The 20,687-nt window shown below is 38.2% G+C and overlaps 1 protein-coding gene and 1 long non-coding RNA gene across 2 annotated transcripts in view; both read right to left on the reverse strand.

Annotated features, from left to right (window-relative positions):
* Positions 1–3,307, reverse strand: part of LOC107593888 (mastermind-like protein 2) — a 72,594-nt gene extending 69,287 nt beyond the window's left edge. The window contains exon 1 of the mRNA XM_016283769.1: positions 2,998–3,307. Coding sequence (XP_016139255.1) covers positions 2,998–3,045 — 48 coding nt within the window. The 5' untranslated portion in view covers positions 3,046–3,307. The remainder of the gene's footprint in view (positions 1–2,997) is intronic.
* A 16,052-nt stretch (positions 3,308–19,359) lies between these two features.
* Positions 19,360–20,602, reverse strand: LOC107593897 (uncharacterized). Its single transcript, XR_001610122.1, has 4 exons — positions 20,477–20,602; positions 20,143–20,175; positions 19,671–19,959; positions 19,360–19,578 (listed from the first exon to the last, which is right to left on the reverse strand). It is a non-coding gene; the product is annotated as an uncharacterized lncRNA (long non-coding RNA).
* Between the last annotated feature and the right edge of the window lie 85 nt (positions 20,603–20,687).

Genomic DNA, 20,687 nt, shown 5'->3' on the forward strand with positions numbered 1-20,687 from the left:
AGATTGGAATCACTTCAACACCCTGCTATCTACATCTCTCTCTCCCTCCCATCCTTGATCTATCTCCTCGATCCACCATATGGCTCCTCCTGCAAATCAGCACAATTTCATCCTTGTCTCCTCAAGAAGGAACAACGAGTCACTCAAGGTGATGCACTGAGAACGATTCTTAGTTAGCGCGGGGAAATGACAGAGCGATTGTTTGTGGTTATGAGGGTGTGTGAGTCTCGCTCTTTGAAGACTGCTTTTGAACTCACAAAGAAAAAAACCCCCTCAGAGTTAAATTCCTTCGCACAAGCACTGACTCAGTGATCTCATCCTAGAAACAGCGGTAAGATAAAAGTTAGATGTGTTGTTTTAAACTTTGAGGTGAGGTCCAAGTGTATTCACGAGCGCGGCTCGCATTACAGTGAACCGCTCTGTGCGTGCACGAGATCCGTAGACTAGCGCGCGCATTCCTCTCCGGCCCTTTCATTCATCCGTCAACAGCAGCTTCAAAGCGCACTGACTCATTTGGCCACAGATCAGTTCAAATCGACTGGAGCAGAATATCCGGGAAATCTACAACTGTGGTATTGGATTCCAGAAAAACAACACGCTCACAGAGGAACTCAGAATTGTGAAATATTTATTTAATACATTTAAAATGTTAAATATTTAATAAGTATAAATATTATTGAAAATATAGTTGAAAAAGTTATATATTTTAATAATAATAATTAGAAAATAAACAATACAATACAAATGAGGTATTTCTTTATTTATATAATTACATTATTATGGCTCTGGCTTAGCTTGGCTTGCCTAAAATAACATTTATTTACTGAGCTGCCTGCTCTTAATGACCTAATTCAAAAGATCTAAACCCTTAACCTGGGTTAGGGGTCGAAGGGTTATGTGGGCGGGACCCGCTGAAAAATGAAAATTAATAATACACGAGTGGCTGTCATGTCAACAAACAGTCTAGCGAAAATGATTGATATATGCCTAGTGTAAACAATTGCACTTTGTTCATATTTTATTCATAATCAATTTTATTCTTGGCAAAAAAAAAAAAAAAGTTTTATTGTCCTATAGCAGGGTTCCTCAAATCTTGCCCTGGAGGGCCAATGCGCTGCAGAGTTTAGCTCCAACCCTGATCAAACTCACCTGTGATTTTCTAATGATCCTGAAGACATTGATTAGCATGCCCAGGTGTGTTTGATTAGGGTTAGAGCTAAACGCCGCACGAAAGTGGATCTCGTGGACCAGATTTGAGGATCCCTGTCCTATAGTTCATCAGTTAGGCTACCGTTTGTCAAATGTTACAAAAACAAAAAAAAAAACGATCCGAGGAAACTCCCTGTTCAACTAAAGGGAAACTTATGATACTGAGAAGATGGGACTGTCCATCGGGGGTAAACATGCTGTATCGGTGAAAATACAATAATAGCTTTCGGAAATGTGTTTGGGCAAATCCGTGACAAAGCGAAGGGGAAGGGGGACAGCGCGTCATTGAACGTTCCCTTTTAGTTTATTGATCTGCAAGAAACTGAATTACATGAGATCTCAAGCTGTTCTAAAACAGACAGACATGGACACTCTTCGCTTGCTTATATGAAAATCAGTGATACACGTTGCCTTGTAGTCTTTCTTATTCTGATAGTGAACGAGCCCTCCGCCACCTTAATAATCCCATTACGTATTCTGCTATAGCTCTGCTTAATCCTGGACACACTGGCAGTACTGTCCCGCATTTCAGCCACCGTCTGTCTCTCTTATCTCTCAGCAATCTACATTAACTGTTAAACACTAGGCTTCAACGCAGTCGCAATTCCGACAATGAAAATTCACATTATCGCTCATTTTGAGATGATTTACGCAGCGCCTGCAGCCCCAGAGCCGCGCTCTTGTCCAAATCCCCAATTTTCAGTCTTTTGTTAGCGAGCGCAGCCCCGCTGAGTGTCTGATAAATGCCATTTCATTCCAACAAGCTGACCACATGCTGCTTTAACAGTGTGGGACATTTACCTCTCTGACTCTATATTGCCTTCAGCCGTATGCATGAAAACAAAGGTTTTTATCAATCGTCAAATTGCGTTACATGCATCGATAAAGCATGCATGCAAGCCGTTTAAATGACTGCGCTGATAGGATCTCGAGTCTCTTTCAACCTGCTATTCTCTTTGAATCAGAGTTTGTCATAGCAGACTGTGAGTGTATGGGCAAATCTTTCAACTAACTAGTATTTATTATTCATGTTACTAGCACATTTTTTTTTAATTACAAGAACTGACCTATTCATCAGCTGCTACACGTACTTATTCCAGTAGTGAATCTATTCAATTAGTCCCCAGTACTATAGTCACAATCCCAGTAATGACAAATAACTGTATATTTGAATCACTGATTTCTATAGGGATCTGTGATACAAATATCAACTGTTCACAAGAGACTAATCGTTATTTCGCATAAGTTATTAGTTTATATTGCATCTTTACTGTAGCTTATATATTTAAAAGATAAGCTACTAGCAGCTACTTCATCTCCTATCTAGCTCAATTGCAACCAGTAACATTATCTCATGTTAAAACAGCCTTATACTTGTCATATGGCTAGTCAGAATCACTACTTCATAATTCCGTAAAAATACTAGCAAAAGCAATACAGTAAATGGAACTCCCTCGGAATGTGTGCGTAAATGCGTGGGGCAGCGCCAGTTAATCTTTGGTGCAGTCTTCAAGCTTGTCTTCTAATCTGTCTGCCTTATCTAAAATACACAAAACTGGGATTTCTCCACTCAAGTTTCCAAACTTCACCGTGGACCTCAAGCATAACAGTAGAAGTGTTACAGTATAAAAAGCAAATGCTGCGTAAAAAGTCAGTGTGGAGGTGTAGGAGGTGCGCGTACTGACAAAGTGAAATACACAGGGGTTTAGTTGTAAACACCAAATGATCGTAACATTTGAGCGAGCCACCATTCAAAGCAATCCAATAATATGAAACTCATAAACTCACTAATGGGTCCATGCGCGGTGAGTCTAGCCGCTGGGAGACCAGAAGCATCTTGGAGAGCGGGTAAACCACGTAGCCACTGTTAAATCCACTTTGTTTCAGTATGTGTAAACTGTCTTATAAAGAAAAGCCTGATTGGGAATCTAATAAAAGATAGTTAATATCAGTCTGAAAATTGTGCTATCGCCCAGCTGTGTGCGCGATGGGCAACGAGGAATGAGGATTGCGTCCAAATGAAAACTAATCTGATATTCTGCTCAAGCGCCAGTCATGTTGATTCTCTTGAACGGGGACTAATAACACAAACGTCTGTGTCAGCTCTCGCTCTACACGGCCACTTACGATCACAGAGCTCTGTAGCTTCCTGGCTGGTGGGCGGAGTCAGGCAGTCCATAGGACGCTCCGCTGCGCGTTGTCACAGAGGAGGAGACGCAGATGTTCCACTCGCAGTCTGCGCTTAAAGGGACATTACGTCTCTGTGCTCTAGTTTACACGCGTATGGGCTTTTCACAGTAGTGGTGGGGATTTTGCTTCATCCCTGTGACTCGAATCTTTTAAATCCTTTTTCTGTAGGTTGTAGCAAGGGTCTTTGTGTGTGTTATGGATGAGTCACTGAACAATTTACTTCATCGAATCATAAAAAGTGCATATAACTGCACAAACACACACAGGTTTGTTTTTATGGTTTATGGGGACTCTCCATAGGCGTAATGGTTTTTATACTGTACAAACCGTATTTTCTATTGCCCTACACCAACCCTACCCCTGAACCTACCCCTTACAGGAAACTTTCTGCATTTTTAGATTTTCAAAAAAACTCGTTCTGAATTATTTATAAGCCTTTTGAATTAAGGGGACACTGAAAATGTCCTCATAAATCACCTTCTCGTTGTAATACCTATGTCATACCCATGTTATTATACAAATTTGTGTCCTCATAAACCACATAAACATGCACATACACACACACACACACACACACACACACACAGAGTTATATGCACAATTATATATTGCAGTGGTTCTCAAGAGTCTCAACCGGTGGACTTCAACCTGTTGTTGATGTCAGTGGCCATGCATCCATGGATAATTAAATTGAGACATTGGTTGCATTGGGAAGGTGTAGAAAAAAGCAAACAAACCAAAACAGCAGACATTAACACATTCATATTCTTAAAACACACACACACACACACACACACACACACAAAACATTGACCTGTAGACTTTGTTGTTAGACTTTTTGTCTGTCTACTGATTATTTCACAGAAAAAAAAATCTGAAAAAAACAAGTGGATTATACAGTTTATCCCTTAGAAATCTGGTTAAATTGGCTCCAGCAAAGCTATGAGTATCTTCAAAGACTTAAAGTCACAAATGTGGAATTTTTTTGGACAATTCTAGGGATCAGGTCTTAGGCAAAACTGCTCATCATATTAACCTGCTATTTTGTAAATACGACTTTGTTTCTCAACAGACTGATGGGTGGAAAAGAGTCCAATAATGGCTTTTCCCATTAAGACATTATTTTCTGCTTATTTGGATATCTACATCATCATCATCATCATCATTATGAACCACACATCTGACAATAGCTAAGAGCTGATCTCTAAACTCAGATAAAGTGCTAATTTCTATGCTAATGGGCATTTCTTTGTCCAAAAGTGAAGAATTGTTAAGTATTAAAAGTACAACCAAAATTACTCCAGCTCTTATTCAAAGAGAGTCAGATAAGTGAACATATTTACATATAACCCTCAAAACAACCTCATATCAATGCTGGCACAAACAGAAAGAGAGAAAGAGTGCTCTAATCCTCTTCTTGCACCTGGAGTCAGGAGAGTTTAGGTTACAGAGCGCTTCACACACACACACACACAGAGATGCACCCCCTCCCAAGCTCTTTCACACACACACAATGCAATGCACACACAGAGAGGAGCCCCCCACCCTGCTCATTCAAATACAAGCCTACAATACAAAGTTAATCACTTTTCATGTTTTGACAAGCATTGGGAAAATATGGCCCCTAACTTAGAGCGAGAGGGTTCGATATCAGTTCAAAACAGTTTCAATTGTAATTGCCATTCTGTGTTTGTACTTCAGATATAATGCCACAACTCTCATGGCAGTGCAAATGGTTAGACACACACACACACACACACACACAAACATACACAAAAAGCACAATCCCAGAGCGATAGTAATCTCAAGTATTCAGACACTCCCTGCAACTCCATACGAATCAGGTTACAAATGTGCTAAACCTCTTCTTCACCCTCCAACCCAGCCCCTTTTTTCTTCCTGTGTCCAACTGCATTGTTGAGCGTTCCAACTCATACATACTAAGGCTATCACAATGTTGTACACAGCCAGAGGGAGAGAGAGAGAGGGTGCTGCTCAACTTTAGTAGTCTAAACAAGAACACTCCTTCTATCAGTTATGTGTTTATGCAGTGATGTCACTCATTCCAGTTAGGCTGACATGAAGGTTAAAGCCTCGCTGGTTTACGTGTTAGGTAGTACTCCAGGATTTTCCACCCTTCATTTTTTTCCTCTACACATGTGCAGTATGTGTGGAAAGGATGTACAGTGTGCACAGATGACTCTCTCTCTCTTTTCCTTTCTTTCTGTCTCATTCATCATCTGGACAGCTGATTCAGGCAAAATACTGGTTACATTTTCTCTGTTCGATGCCTTGCAAATTCAATTAAGCTGATGATTGCTGAGTGGAGTCTTAGAGGGCTGAAGTAACACTTTAACGCAGTCACACACAATGCACATGAACGCAGATAAGCAGCGCAGCACAATGTACAAAAATAATTATGGTATTACCATAGTTTTTAGGACAATGTAGCATGGAAAATTCACTATACTGCTTTATGTTCCATAGAGTACTAAATACCTAGGTAAGTGTTAACACAAGTAGCATTCTATGAAAAAAAAAAAAAAAAAGTGTAATTAAAAATTAATTTGTAATAATAAAATTAATTTATGTGTGCACGATTATACATGTGTGTATCTTTATATGTGTCATGGAATAAATCGTTATTGCTTGGCCAAAATCAGTGCTTCTGTTTTCCCTTGTTATATTAGGAAAATAATAGCAAGTAAATTCCACTAGAACTATAGTCTAGCAACAAGAAAAAGAAACGAGGAAGAGAGACAGAGAGCTTGTAAGAGAGAGAGAGAATTTTTAGGGAAAAAAAGTGCATCATGAATATCTTCCGTATTAGTTTGGTTAAAAAAAAAAAAAAGTGTAATTAAAAATTAATTTGTAATAATAAAATTAATTTATGTGTGCACGATCATACATGTGTGTATCTTTATATGTGTCATGGAATAAATCGTTATTGCTTGGCCAAAATCAGTGCTTCTGTTTTCCCTTGTTATATTAGGAAAATAATAGCAAGTAAATTCCACTAGAACTATAGTCTAGCAACAAGAAAAAGAAACGAGGAAGAGAGACAGAGAGCTTGTAAGAGAGAGAGAGAATTTTTAGGGAAAAAAAGTGCATCATGAATATCTTCCGTATTAGTTTGGCAGGAACTTTCGGGAACATTGTGTTAATGATTAATATGAAGTCCATGCATGGCAGCCTCTCTCTCTCGCTCTCTCTCCCCCCCATACTCACACACTCACACACACCACACATAAAATAACTGACTCCTCACCATCTCTCTCTCTCTCTCTCTCTCTCTCTCTCTCTCTACTTCCCCCTCTTTCCTTTTCCCATAGGGCCAGAGATGACCAAAATCAGCATAGCCAGTTGTCAAGGTAACCTCAATACAATCTATTTACCCGCCTCTCCTCTCACTCGCCAAGGTCAGCTATCTCTCTCTTTCTCTCTCTCCTCCTCTCTCGGTTTTGTTCTTTGAACAGCAGGGTAGAACACCCCCTAAAACCATCATTAGCACAAAACTAAAAGAACTGACAAAAGAACAAGAACTGAACTTTCCAAGCCACCAGTCTGCCACTGCATCCAGCTCTACTCTTAGGCCTCCCATTATTGAATTGTAATTTCCATCTTCCCCAAACACACACTCAGACACACACACACACACACACACACACACACACACACACACACACACACAACGTAGAACTTTTCTCTTAAACCAAAGAGAAATTAGTGATTATAAAGACCCCCTGCTATGAGGCAGCTCTTAAACAAAAATAAATGTACCGTGGTATGTAGAACTACAACTTACATCTTTCTTTCTTTCGTTTCTAATTTTCATGTTCAACTTGCGATAAACATATTCAGTAAATATATGCTTGCTTTATGCTACTAATCCACTAAAGCACACCCAGCATTACATTGTTTTCCACCATATAGGAAATGAACAATGCACCATTTCCCTATCTGCTTAAAAATTAAACAGTACCAAAACTCAAGAGCTCCAAATGTAAAAGACAACAAAGACAGCTGTCCCACACTGACCAAACCAGATAGATAAAGCCCAATTTAGGTTATCAACACCCTCCTGGACTTTAACTTTTAACTTTTCTGTTTTAAAATGCAGTTTTTAAATATAATTTATTTCTGTGATAGTAAAACAGCAATTACTCCAATCTTCAGTGACACATGATTCTGCAATCCTCCTAATATGCTGATTTGGTGCTCAAGAAACATTTCTTCTTATTATCAATGTTGAAAACAGTGCTACTCAATTTTTTTTTGTGAAACCAGGATTTTTTTTTACAGGATTCTTTGATGAACAGAAAGTTAAAAAGAACAGCATTTATCTGAAATATAAATCTTTTGTAAAAGTAGTCTTTGCTGTCACAATATTTTGTTAAAGTTCAGATAACTGTCACTGATTAGGATTACACTCTTCATTGGAGCCATATTGGTGAAAATATACTTTTACATTTGTTTAGCAGATGCTTTTATCCAAAATGACTTAGAAAAGAGAACGATATGATCAGAAGCAGCGCAGTCAGCAATACAGAAGAAGAACATGTAGTGCTACAAATATGTAATTTCAATTGAGCTCTAGAACAGCACTTCTATAATGTTCTTCTAATTATAGAATAAAAAAAAAACACAAAAAACCAAAAACCTAAAATAAAACAGAATACACAATATCACATTGAATTCAGATAGATTCATTTAAAAAAAACAACATAATAACACGGCAAATGGACTACACAGGTTGTGCTGTGTGTTTTTGATTCACTAAAAAGAATAAACTCATCAGATTCATTTGTTCAGGAATCAGACTGCAATGGTTACACAGTATGTTACTCAATGGTTACTCAAAAGAACTGGCTCATAATAATAGTCATTCATTTGGGAATCAGACACACAAGTTGCTAAAAAAAATTGCATTCCCCTGAAAAAAGTTTGAATTTGCTCAAAAAAACTTTGTGATGGAAACATATATAAACTGTATAGAGATATATATTTAAATACTTTTGCGAGAGAATGCGAAAAAGTTTTGTGAGCGAATGTAGAAGCATTGAATTTTTTTGCATCTCATATTTTTTAAGCAAGCTGTGCCAATTTGTTGTTAGTTTTAATAGTACTAAATCTTGCGTAAAAGCCAATAAATGGACAAGCTGTTAACTCGCATGCCAGTTTTTCCATGGTATTCATCCCTGAGAGGTTGAAGTGTTATAAATGAAAGGTCATTTTAACTATTAACTCTTGATGCTCGGATAGACAAGACAACTGCAGTGAGAAGACCCGAGGGAAGGAATCAGTGACTGCTAGTGTGTGAGAGAGCAGAGAGAAGTAGGTGTATGTGCAAAGGAGAGAAGAAAATGGACACTTAGGTTTCTCTTTCTCTCTGTATCAGCAGAAAAAAAAGAAAGAAAAAAAAAATGGCCTCTGTTGACACAGCCCTGACCTTCCCCTCATTCTGCTCCCCCAAGTGTGAAATTGAATGCCTGCCAGAAAGAATGAGGGAAGAAGGAATGGAGAGAGTGAGACAGAAAGAGAGAGACAGAGTAGGGGAAACAGAGAAAAAGAATGGGAAAAAAGGATCCGCACAAAGCTAAGAGAGAAATCCAATATCACATGAATCAAACAGTGCAGATTGTTGCCGTGCTTTTCCATTTATGGAGAGTCCTCCATATGACAACCACACCAGGGATCTTTTCCTTGACACATGCTGCCCTGTCAAGAGAATAGAATTGAACCTCAGCACCGGGATAGTGTCTCATAGGGAAAGACTGTGTGGAAAAATGGTTAATGTATTGTTTATTTGACTTAGAACCATATTCACTGTTCGGAGAGGAGACTGTTGAGTTTATTGAGCTGTATGTTAAACTATGTTAAATATACATAATTTGAATGTGACACACATATACAAACTTCCTTAAACACATGCATTGCCCCAAGAAAAAAAACTATTACAAACAAATGTAATGAAACACCTTTGTCTCAGTCCTCAAATGTCCTGCTTTGGATAAACTGAGGGATGGGGGAGAGGAGTGGAGTAGAGTCAGGAGGTGGGCGGAATGAAGCGTCTGTGATGCCATGGGAGGGGTGTTGGCCATTTGCACATACACCTACTTCTCTCCTGCTGACTCCAGACATTTCTGTCATTCCTACGAGACCAGCTTCCATTGTGCTGTGGGGGACCTTCCATTCATTCAACTCAGGAAAAGGGAAGGAAAAGAACAGGGAACAGGGAGGGAGGGAAGAAAAGAAGAAGGTGGGGTGTGTGATGGGATGTTCTAACATTCTGTAGTCGTACATGGGGTTGAGAGGAATGAAATGGGGCTGGTTATGAGGAACTGTATTTGTGGAATTCAAGAGCTGCTGTTATCTACAGTTAATTACTTTTTATATATTCAAATATAACAAAATCCACTGTTAGAGTCAACTCCATCATATGTGACTATATAGAAATATCATGTTATTTCTTGCACCTTTTCATGACTACTGTTTTATAGCAATATTATAGATACACAATCATATGGATCATAATCAATATGAATCTGATATGAATATTTCATTAATGAATCAAAGAGGTTGTTCTGACGTTCTCAGAATTATAGGAAAGGTCCATGTACATTGATCTGATTTTAATTTATTATTTATTTTTTTATTTAACAACGGCAACGTTTTCTTTTTTACTATTGCAATGATCAGAATTTACACAGTACTAGTTTACCATCTAGTGGCCTGTTTGTGAAATACACATGAAAACAAAGTTAATATTCAGAAATAAATACAAACATTTAAAAAATATATATATAATATATTGTAATAATGTTTTTGAAACTGTTCAATTGTTCAAGATTTTTTTTATTTTTTAATCCTAGTTATTTTTAACCACAATTGCATATTCTGTATGTCTTCTTTATTAACACACGATTCAAATCAACTCTTCAAAAGAGCTCCAGGGTCACCAGGATCAAGACTGAAAACCACTTATCTAAAATTTTGCCTCGGGATTACTTTTCACGGCAAATGGTTGTGTTTTCAAACGCTTTTGTCAGCCGAACCCCTTTGGCCTAAATCATTTACTTGAAGTAGCGACCCCCTGAGATTTTAAGTAAATATCTCAATAATTTAATGACACATTTGCATGTTTACTTCAAAAACATTTATTTTTAAAAAAATCTGTTTTAAAGTTTTTATGAGAATTATTTTACATAGTTTTTGTTATTAGAGATGACAGCATGAAAATTTCATATCACGATTATAGTGATCAAAATGATCACATTTATCAATATTATCACAGTACCTATAAAATGTGCTGGAAATATTCAAAAAGTATTCAAACACAGTTACTTATTAATTTTTTAAAAGTATTTATTAATTTATTTAAATGTTATGATTTAATTTATAATAATAATCATTTAATTAATAGCTTTTCATCAACTCACGAAACCCCTAAAATTTCGCCTGTGAATCACAGTTTGGGAAGCCTTGCGGTAGGCAACAGAACCAAATCCACCACCTTTATATTTATTCATGCTTTTTTCCCAAAGATGAAAATAATACAAGCAGAAGAAACACAAAACTACCACATTAATTCCCTTATTAGAATAGTGCAATATTTCATAAAAATATCTGTACTGTAAAAGTGCAATATGTAGCTAAAAGTTTATCAATAGTTATGCAACCATAGAACTACCATTGTGTAACATACAAATATGATAAGTAATAAAAGTACCTATATTAAGCCTAATCCATCAAACATTAAACAGGGTTTCTGCAGGATTTTTAAGCTCAAATTCAAGACCTTTTTAAGACCTGCATAAATAAAATAAATACCACATGAGCAGGTTAGGGCAATATCTATAGTACCATATTAAACTGTAAAATTACTGTAAAAAGCATGACTTACAGTTCAGATACAAGTTTTCCCAAAAACAAAGTTTTATAAAATTATAAACTTTACATTTCAGCCTTTAAACCATTTTTAAGAAAACTGATGAGTCAAAAGTATTAATTGTTATATTAATTTAAACAATTATTATCAATAAATTATTATATCAATTAAATAACATAAATTAGGGGTGTGCAATATTGACAAAAAACTGATATCTCGATAATTTTCCGGGATTTTATCGATAACGATAATTAGACAATATTTAGCTGAGTGTGTTATTGTGCTGATACATTATCTCTAATTGTGCTGACAGCTGACTCCTGAATTTTTTGATATTCTTCATATTCTGTGTGGTCAGTTCACAGCATTGAAAGAAATTAGAAGTTTTATGGGCATTTTTATCTTTAAGACATTTTTTCTAAAAGTGTGCACCATCTTTTGAGTCAAATTCTTGCATTTGGGCTGTTACCAAGCAAATGAAATCAGTATCAACAAAATTGATCTTTGCAATGCAGAGGAAACACGGAAGTTGCATTAGAAGTGTCATTTAGATGCATTTACACACTGTTTAATGCAGCTCTGAGGGAAATTAAATACTTTAACCTGCAGTTACAAATGCATAAATAATGTTTTGATATTTTAAACATAAAACATTAAAAACTGATGATTGAAATTATTTAAAAAATGAAAAGGTACCTTAAATGTGAAATTAAAACCGCCGGTAGGTGGCAGCAAGTAACTGTTAAACTGAGTCATTGAGATTAAACCCAATCATTTAAAGCTGCAGTCCGTAACTTTTTTTGTTAAAAATGGTCCGAAATCAATATTTGAGCAAGTACATAACCAGCCGGTCACCAATGCTGATGTTGACATGAACTATTTGAGAATAAAGTATAACAATAATAATAATTTGAACGGTTTGATGTGATATGAGCTAACCGATCTTTAGATTTAATCACCATTGGTAGCAAGATTTATGGTAATGCTTTTTTCCTCAATTGGTCAGAACAAACGTGGCAAACTTGTTACTTACTTGTCCAGATGGCAATATACTGTGAAAATTCTTATTTGGATCATATTCCAAGACATAGGCTAGAATCTGTGATTGCGAAGTACAGTAAATATCCACACAGGTGTGGTGACTGACAGCCACACATACTCTTCAGAACATTAGATTCATCAGCGCTGGAGCCGCGCCCACTCACAACCCATGCAAGCGAGATAATTCCGCACTCAGCTGTAATTCCAGGTTTTCAAACAGAGATGGTGACAAAGAGGCAAGACTTACGGACTGCAGCTTTAAATGGTTGATTCATTCAGGAACGAAACACCGTCCTGTTGCTCAGAGATGCAAAACAGCGCTGTGGCCGTGTTTGGAATGATTTTTGTTGGAGAAATAGAGCAAAAACAGGCAATATAGTGTCTAAAACGTAAGTCTCTTAATATTAAGTTCTTGTTAACTATTTGAAATTATATAAATATATAAAGTTTCTGCCCCATATCTTGAATTATATATTTCTAAATGCATTTTAATAGACTGATTCATGCAGTGAAAGAACGCACTATAAATGCGCATGCGCACTAGTCTAACCTGCTAGGTGTTTTGTTTGCTTTTCGTGATATACTAGATAATATCATATCGCATATTGTTAAAACAACAATTACGATATTATCGCAGACCATGCATATCGCACACCCCTATTAGATTTTTATAATGCATTGTCTTCTTCGATCCACCAGTTCACATTTAAAGCGTGTTTGCAGGGTAAAAACATGGGTCGATTTTCGCATTGGTCTGAACTCTGAACAAAACAAAAGTTTTATTGAAAATGCTCATTCATTCTCTGACAGCAGCTGGAGCGTTTGGTAGAAATATAACTGTTTCCCCGGTAAAGGCAGAACACAAAGCAGGGCAGCACCGGACTTTGAACATGCAGGGCTCATGTTTATTTCATGAAATCATAACATTAGCCTTTTGAAGTTAATCGTCACATTCATCCATATCGCAATTCTGGTCTTTCCGTCTCCAAATTTAAGACCTCTTGAAATCATAATTAAACTTGTACAATTTAAGACATTTTAAGGCCTTAAATTTGATACAACTAAATGTAAGACTTTTTTAAAGGGGTCATATGATGCCTTTTTAAAGATCATTATTTTGTGTATTTGGTGTAACAGAATATGTTGACATGCTTTAATGTTCAAAAAACACATTATTTTTCAAATGCGGAAACCTTGATTAAAATATGTGGATCTAGCTAAGCAATTGAACCTCTGAGAAAGGTTAGAGGTTCAATCTGGGGAGATGTGTAACCCCTGGCATTTATTAGTTGCATTAACTTTTTTAAAAGGATTGTTTAATAATTGCACTAACTAGTAGTAGATATGATCAGAGGCTTTGTGTTCTCATCTCTTCTTTTGTTGCAAGGGCTGAAAAATGGATAGATTTTCTTGGTGAAAGACTGGCCAGTGAAGGAGTAGATAAGAGCCTTGGTCCCCACATTGTAGAAGGAGACCAGACCCTCATCATAATCCACAAACACCCCCACCTTCTGGGGCTTGTCTTTTAGGGAAATAGAAACAGGACAAGATTCATTAGCCACATATTCACCCCCATTACTTAGCCAAATACACCAAAACCCATTCTCTGGGCACACTGTTATTTTGACTTCAACCTCATAATAAAATTTCCCACAAGAAAACCCATCCTTTCCCAGGACACAGGCAGAGGAGTCAAATCTCTCAGGGTTATTGGGAACATCTCTCCAGGATCCACCATGCTTCACTTGTTTTCCATCTTTAGACAGGATGAGTTTAGGGTAAAGCCCAGGACACACCAAGCTGACGTCAACCAACTAGCGAAAGCCGACTGTGTTGTCGCCTTGCGTCGGCTGCATCTGGGCCCGTCTGGGCCAAAAAGCTCTGAACAGGAGCTAGAACAGGAGCTTCTGTGATTAGACATTTTACATTATTAAACGCCTCCTCTTGTGCAGGTCCCCAGTACCATACTGCATCTCATTTCAACAGCTCGTTGAGAGGTCGAATAACATCGGAGAGATGAGGAACATTACTGCCCAAGTAGTGAATCATTCCAAACATTCTCCTTAGCTCTGAGATGTTCTGTGGCTTTTCCAGGTGCGTGTTAGCTTCGATTTTTGTTGTACCTGGGCGTATGCCCTCCTTGTCTATGACGTGTCCTAAGTACCTGAGTTGACTCTGTCGCAGCAGACATTTTTCAGTGTTCAACTTGAGACCAGCTCGATTAATGGCTTCCAGCACCCTATGCAGTCTGTGCTCATGTTCTTCAGGGGTGTTGCCGTACACTAAAATATCGTCCATGAACGCTGCAATCCCTTCTAAGTCTTTAAGGATGGCTGACATCTCCCGTTGGAAGATTTCGGGTGCCCTGGTGATCCCGAAGGGTAGTCTGCGGAAGAAATATCTCCAAAAAAGGAGTTGTTAGCATGGCACAGTCTATATCCAGTGGCAGCTGCCAGAAGCCACTAGCTGCATCGAGAAGGGAGAAAACTTGGGCGTGTGCTATCTTAGGAAGAATGTCATCAATTGTTGGCAGCACAAATTTCTCTCTTTTTACAGCCTTATTTAGTTGTTTTAGATCGACACAAATTCTAATCTGCCCTGTCTTCTTTGGGACAGCCACCATAGGAGCGCATCACTCAGCAGGCTTGGTGATCTCCTCGATGACACCGCATTGTACCATTCTCTCTAGCTCTGCCTTGACCTTAGGGAGCAAGGGCACAGATACCCGTCTTGCAGTGTGCATACTGTACGGTTCAACATCCTCTTTCAGGCAGATTTTGATGGGTTTAATCTTTACTAACCCCAGTTCAGAAGAAGAAGAAATGGGTTGGAGCTCTACTAACCTCTTCACTAAGCCCATTGCACTTGCAGCATCATGACCAAGAAGATTATTTACATGGTGACCAGTCACAACGAATGTTTCAAAATGGTTTTGAATTGTCCTCTGCAGTGCAATGCACCCCTTGGGCTCTCAAGTTTCACATTTACCCTTTTGAGTTGTGGCTTTTACTTCAAAAGTGAAGGTTTTCTCAGAAATTACACTTTTGTCTGCACCTGTATCAATCTTAAAGTCTATCTCAATGCCTTGTATTGGGAGAGTGACTATCCATGCTCCACTTTTATCATCAATGTGAGTTAACTCACCCAGAAAGTGTGTTATACTGCTGCCCCCTTGTGGTTTGTTGACTTCATGGACTGTTCGGGTTCTACAAACTGCAGCGAAGTGACCCTTTTTCCTACATTTCAAGTCAAGTCAAGTCAAGTCACCTTTATTTATATAGCGCTTTTAACAATACAGATTGTGACAAAGCAACTGAACAGCATTAATATTTGCGGCACTCTGCACTTTTTGCTGGACAGATTTCCCCTTTTCCGTGATTTCTGCTGCATCTTTTGCATCTCCACTCAGTTGCATGCTCTGTCTGGTTTCTCTTTGAGCCACTGTGCTGTCTGCATCTTTCACTGTGATGGGGTTTTCCCCTGCCGCTGGTGTTGGGTTGAATTCTGCACCCCTGCCAGATTATGCACCCCCTCGTTGAAGTCGCTACCTGATTGCCTAATCCCAACCCCACCCCTAATGCTAACCCCTCCCCCACACCTACCAATACTAGGGGATGCATAATCTGGCAGGGTGCAAATTTCGGCACTACACCGGCCACCTCGCTGATTTGAGCACTAATGCAGGCAGCTTGTTCTTAACATGTCCACGAATTTGTTCAGATTGTCTCACAAGCTCTATGGCATTTCTGAGTGTCAAATCGGGCATTATTTTAAGCTTTTCTGACAGTTTATGGTCCAGAATCCCTATCACCAACCTTTCGCGGATATTTTCATTTTTCGTGGCTCCGAAGTCACATGTGTTCGCTAGTTTGTGCAGGCTGCGAATATATTCCTCTGCCATTTCACCTGGCTTTTGAACCCTGATATAGAATCGTGCACGCTCGTGAATAACGTTAACTTTGGGTACGAAGTAGTCATCGAGCTTTGTGATTACTGCATCATAATCCTCTCTGGCTCCCTCTTCGAACGTAAATGTCTGATGCACTTGTTCAGCTTCTTTTCCCATTGATTAAAGCAACTTGAAGAAACAACTAAAAAAAACTTGAAGACTTTGAAGCAAAAAGTGTTAAAACCATCCTCGGTCCTGTCTTACCAGTGGCAACAACTTTTTTATTAATCTTTTCCACTCTTTTTGGTGAGGGAGTGCTGCTCTTATTGTTAAAGTAGATTTTGTCTTCTGTCTGAACACTGCTTGTTGTAGTATTTAAAACTTCTGTCAGAGTGCCCTGCTGTGTGCTCACGATAGCAGATACATCTTTTTTTTCTCCATCACTGAAGAACTTTCAGACACCAGTAAAGGATGAGAGGGAACAGAATCTGTACTCACAGAATCTGATCCAGAAGTCTCTTGAACAACTGAAGGTATGAAAAGTGATTCAAAAACATGCACTAGTGGAAGTATATATCACCGTTTGTAGCACTCCGTTTGCAGTTATATTACAGCCAGCATCATGGCTGAGGACCACCCTGAATATACTTTTACAAATACTACTTTTGTTGTGTCACAGAATGCAGTTTTAAGAGTCTTTTAGTAGAGAATGTAGTTGTTTAGACTTCAGACATGCCGTTTATTAAAAAGATATAGCACCTATTTGAAAATTTGCTTCAGCGTTTTCGGAGATGTGAGCTACAGGGCGTCAGTGGCTGTTCAGCGCTCATGAACCCACCGAGAGCAGCCTTACCTCGGCCAACTCTTCTGGAATTTGCCGCTAGTGCTGATGTGTCTGGTTAAACATACTATGTAATTTGTCTTGGGTATATCTAACGGGCAATCTTTGGTCTCATTAATCTATTATTTGTTCCAACAGTATTAGCTAAGGGCAAAGTTTCATAACTTTATATTTTTATATAACTTGTTTACTGTATCAGAGCACTGTCTTTGTACTTCTGATAGAATTGCTTAGCAACTTTTATAATGGCTATTGTCATTACATATTATTGTTCAATAAATAATAATTTTATATTAATAATAGTATTTGGTATTGATAAATGGTGTGTGTGTTGGTTATGGTGATTTTGATTACACTGACAAGAGTCTTTGAGTGAGTCAGTAGCAAAGACTTTTATACTGAAATGGACAGAAAGAAGGTTATAAACGAGGACATTATTTTTTACTTTCAACAACACTTTATAAGACACAACCAAAAAATGCACTGACCAGCGTTATCATGTGAAATTCTCATGACCATTGAAAGGATACTATGACAAAGATAATGCTTTCCTTTGCAGACAGTCAAAATTATTTTCATAATGAATGAAATGTAGGTGATCACACTCGCTCTGTCAATCTCTCTCTCATAATACTCTACATAATACAATTGCTTTTAACTTCAATGAAGCAACTCAACATTCATTTGTTACTAGTTCTACAGTATATATGACTTTTTCAAATTTGTAATGGAGGCTTGGGCTCATCTGTTAAACTGAGATGCACAGCATGACTGTGATTATGGTGTTGTGCCTTGTGATACTGCTCATATGTACGTTAATTATATTCCTAAAATCCTTAATAATTTCTTAAAGGGGTCATATGATGTTGCTAAAAATAACATTATTTTGTGTATTTGGTGTAATGAAATGTGTTTATGCGGTTTAAGGTTCAAAAAACATATTATTTTCCACATACTGTACATTATTGTTTCTCCTCTATGCCCCGCCTTTCTGAAACGCGTCAATTTTTCATCGGTCTGAAAAGCAAGGTGTGCTGTGATTGGCCAGCTATCCAGTGCGTTATGACTGGCCGAATACCTCAAGCGTGTGACGGAAATGTTGCAAACATAAAACCATGTCTGCATTTGTGTTAGGAGAAATGACAAACAACAAGCCCTTCTCTACACTGCCTAAAAAGCTCACTTTAAATATAAAAACACTTTAAATATAAAAAATTTACTTACAGTCTCTGAGTCAGAACAGCCGGCATTGTAGTCTACTACTCTGTTAAGAGTACATATTGTCCCAATCTACAGAGTGTTAAAGTAACACTGAAGCAGAGTTACCACTGTTGAAGATTATGTGATATGTTTTCATGTCTAAAAGCATGAGCAGTAGTTGTTCATCTTCAACATTGTTAACAGCGGGTTTTCTTTACAAATGCTCACTCATCAATGAATTAATTGCTTAATTAACCCATTAACTTTAACTCGGCTTCAGTGTTACTTTAACACTCTGTAGATTGGGACAATATGTACTCTGAGCAGAGTTGATTTAACTCTGGGGATTTTGCTGTGCAGGATCAGGAAATGGTCCTCCATAAAATGTGCTGCACACATCTGAATATTTGGGTTGAAGTGTTCTGGAACAGTGTTGTAAATACAACTTAACCACTGATTTCTAGTCGTGTCCATTTTTGGAAGGCCAAACAAAGTAGTTTCGCTTTCACAATGAAACACAGCGTCACACACGGTGGCCTAGAGTGAGCGGAGGCCGGGGTCTAGAGTGAGGAACGGCCGGAGGGCTAGAGTGAGCAGAGGTGGCGGGCTTGAGAACGGCATGGCCGGCGGATTCGACGAAGGGGCATCCGGAAGGCTTGCGGCAACCACATGTGACGACCCCGGGCTGGACTCCGCTTCGTTCACGGTGAAAGCCGATCCGGTGAGCCACAGCGCAAAGTTGTTGTATTTCCTCAGCGACCAGCACGGATCAGCTCCAGGCATGACGAAGCAGATATTGTCTTCTTTTGGAAGGCCAAACAAAGTAGTTTCGCTTTCACAACGAAACACACAGCGCCTTCACGACATGACGGCGGCAACAACAATAATACAGCGAGAATAAAAGTTACGCCTTCTTTCTTTGCGTGAACATTTGGGTGGCGTTATGCAAATCTTCCCACATAGTGATGTAGATATATTGGGGCATGTTAGAACGAGCCGTTTCAGGTAGGCGTGGCTGACTCTTAACTTTTATAAAGAATATCTCTTTGGATTAGAGACTTTAGTCTTTGCAACTTTACAGATATTCTTTATGCACCAAGAGCTTGTAACACTCCAAAGAGAAAGGAAAATTTTAATTTGCATTATATGACCCCTTTAATACTTACTGATTTCAAAGAATTTCTTCAGTTCCATTTTGATGTTTTCCTGAAGGTTCTGAAGAGCTTTGTCCAAGGTTTCTGTGTTCAGATCTATGTTCATATCAGTAATGTTGCTGGTCCAGGACTTGACTTGTGGGGGGCCTCTTAGAGACGTTCAAGTCTGCAGTATTGCAAGAGAAAGGAGATCCCTAAACATGTGGTTTGGTCTGAATAAAGCATTCTAAGAGATATAGCTGAGCAAGGAAAACTGACTTGTTGTTTTTGGACTCTTTAATAAATGCTGCACTTTGATCTTGTTTCGGAGTATTCCGTGACACTTGTAGGAAGTGCAGGTGATCTTCAGTGTGTGAGAGCATCTCAAGCTAAGTGTCTTTCCTCTTTAGTTCAGTGATTTCCTGCCCCAGCTCTTTAATGAGCTCCTCAGCCTGCTTCTTTGCTGTTTTCTGCTTCTGTTCCATCACCTCCAGCAGCTCAGAATGACATCTCTCAATGGAGTGTAGCAGATCAGTGAACAGCTTTATTTCTCTCATTGGTGTTCTGGCTATGTTGAGAAGAATAATAGACACTGAAGTTTCCAGTCAGATTCCAAATCATTCTTTCCACCACCTCTAGTAGATAGTTGTATTTAAAAAATATGTTGACTTGTCACTAACAACACACCTTGCTGGACTTTGCTAAGTTTTTTTATCTCCTTAATCTTATTACATCTGTCCTGGATCATCACCTTTATTTCTGGCTGTGTCCTTTCCAGTTGAATCTGAAGATGGAGAGCAAGATTTTTTTAAAGCAAATCCATCAAGTGCAAACATACATAGCACTGTTCTCTTACAATATTAAAAATATTTGTTGCAGTGATTTTGGTGAATTTGACCAATTCAGTTTACTTTACAAATCCTTTATTTAATTCATATGTTGGCAATTCAATTTCCAGATGTTTTCAATATTACAGTAAAATGTTTTTTTAAAGTAATATATCACCTATTGTAATATACACCTAAGTAATATATCTATATTGTAAAGAATAAGCCAAAATGTAAATTATTAGCTGATATTTTTACCTGTAGATTTAATGTGCAGTTTTTGTAGTTTATTGTAGTGCTTTGTGTCAGTGAAAATTGTTGGCCAATAACTGTTACGAATCCTGTCCATGGACTTTCTTCCGATCGCCACCAGAGGTCACTCGTCCATCATATTGACTCTCTCACGACACAGACTGTTACATGACACCACAGACTACATTTCCCATCATTGCACACAGCTGTAACCAAT

This window comes from Sinocyclocheilus grahami, unplaced genomic scaffold (assembly GCF_001515645.1).
Source record: "Sinocyclocheilus grahami isolate Dianchi unplaced genomic scaffold, SAMN03320097.WGS_v1.1 scaffold10.1, whole genome shotgun sequence".
NCBI lineage: Eukaryota > Metazoa > Chordata > Actinopteri > Cypriniformes > Cyprinidae > Sinocyclocheilus > Sinocyclocheilus grahami.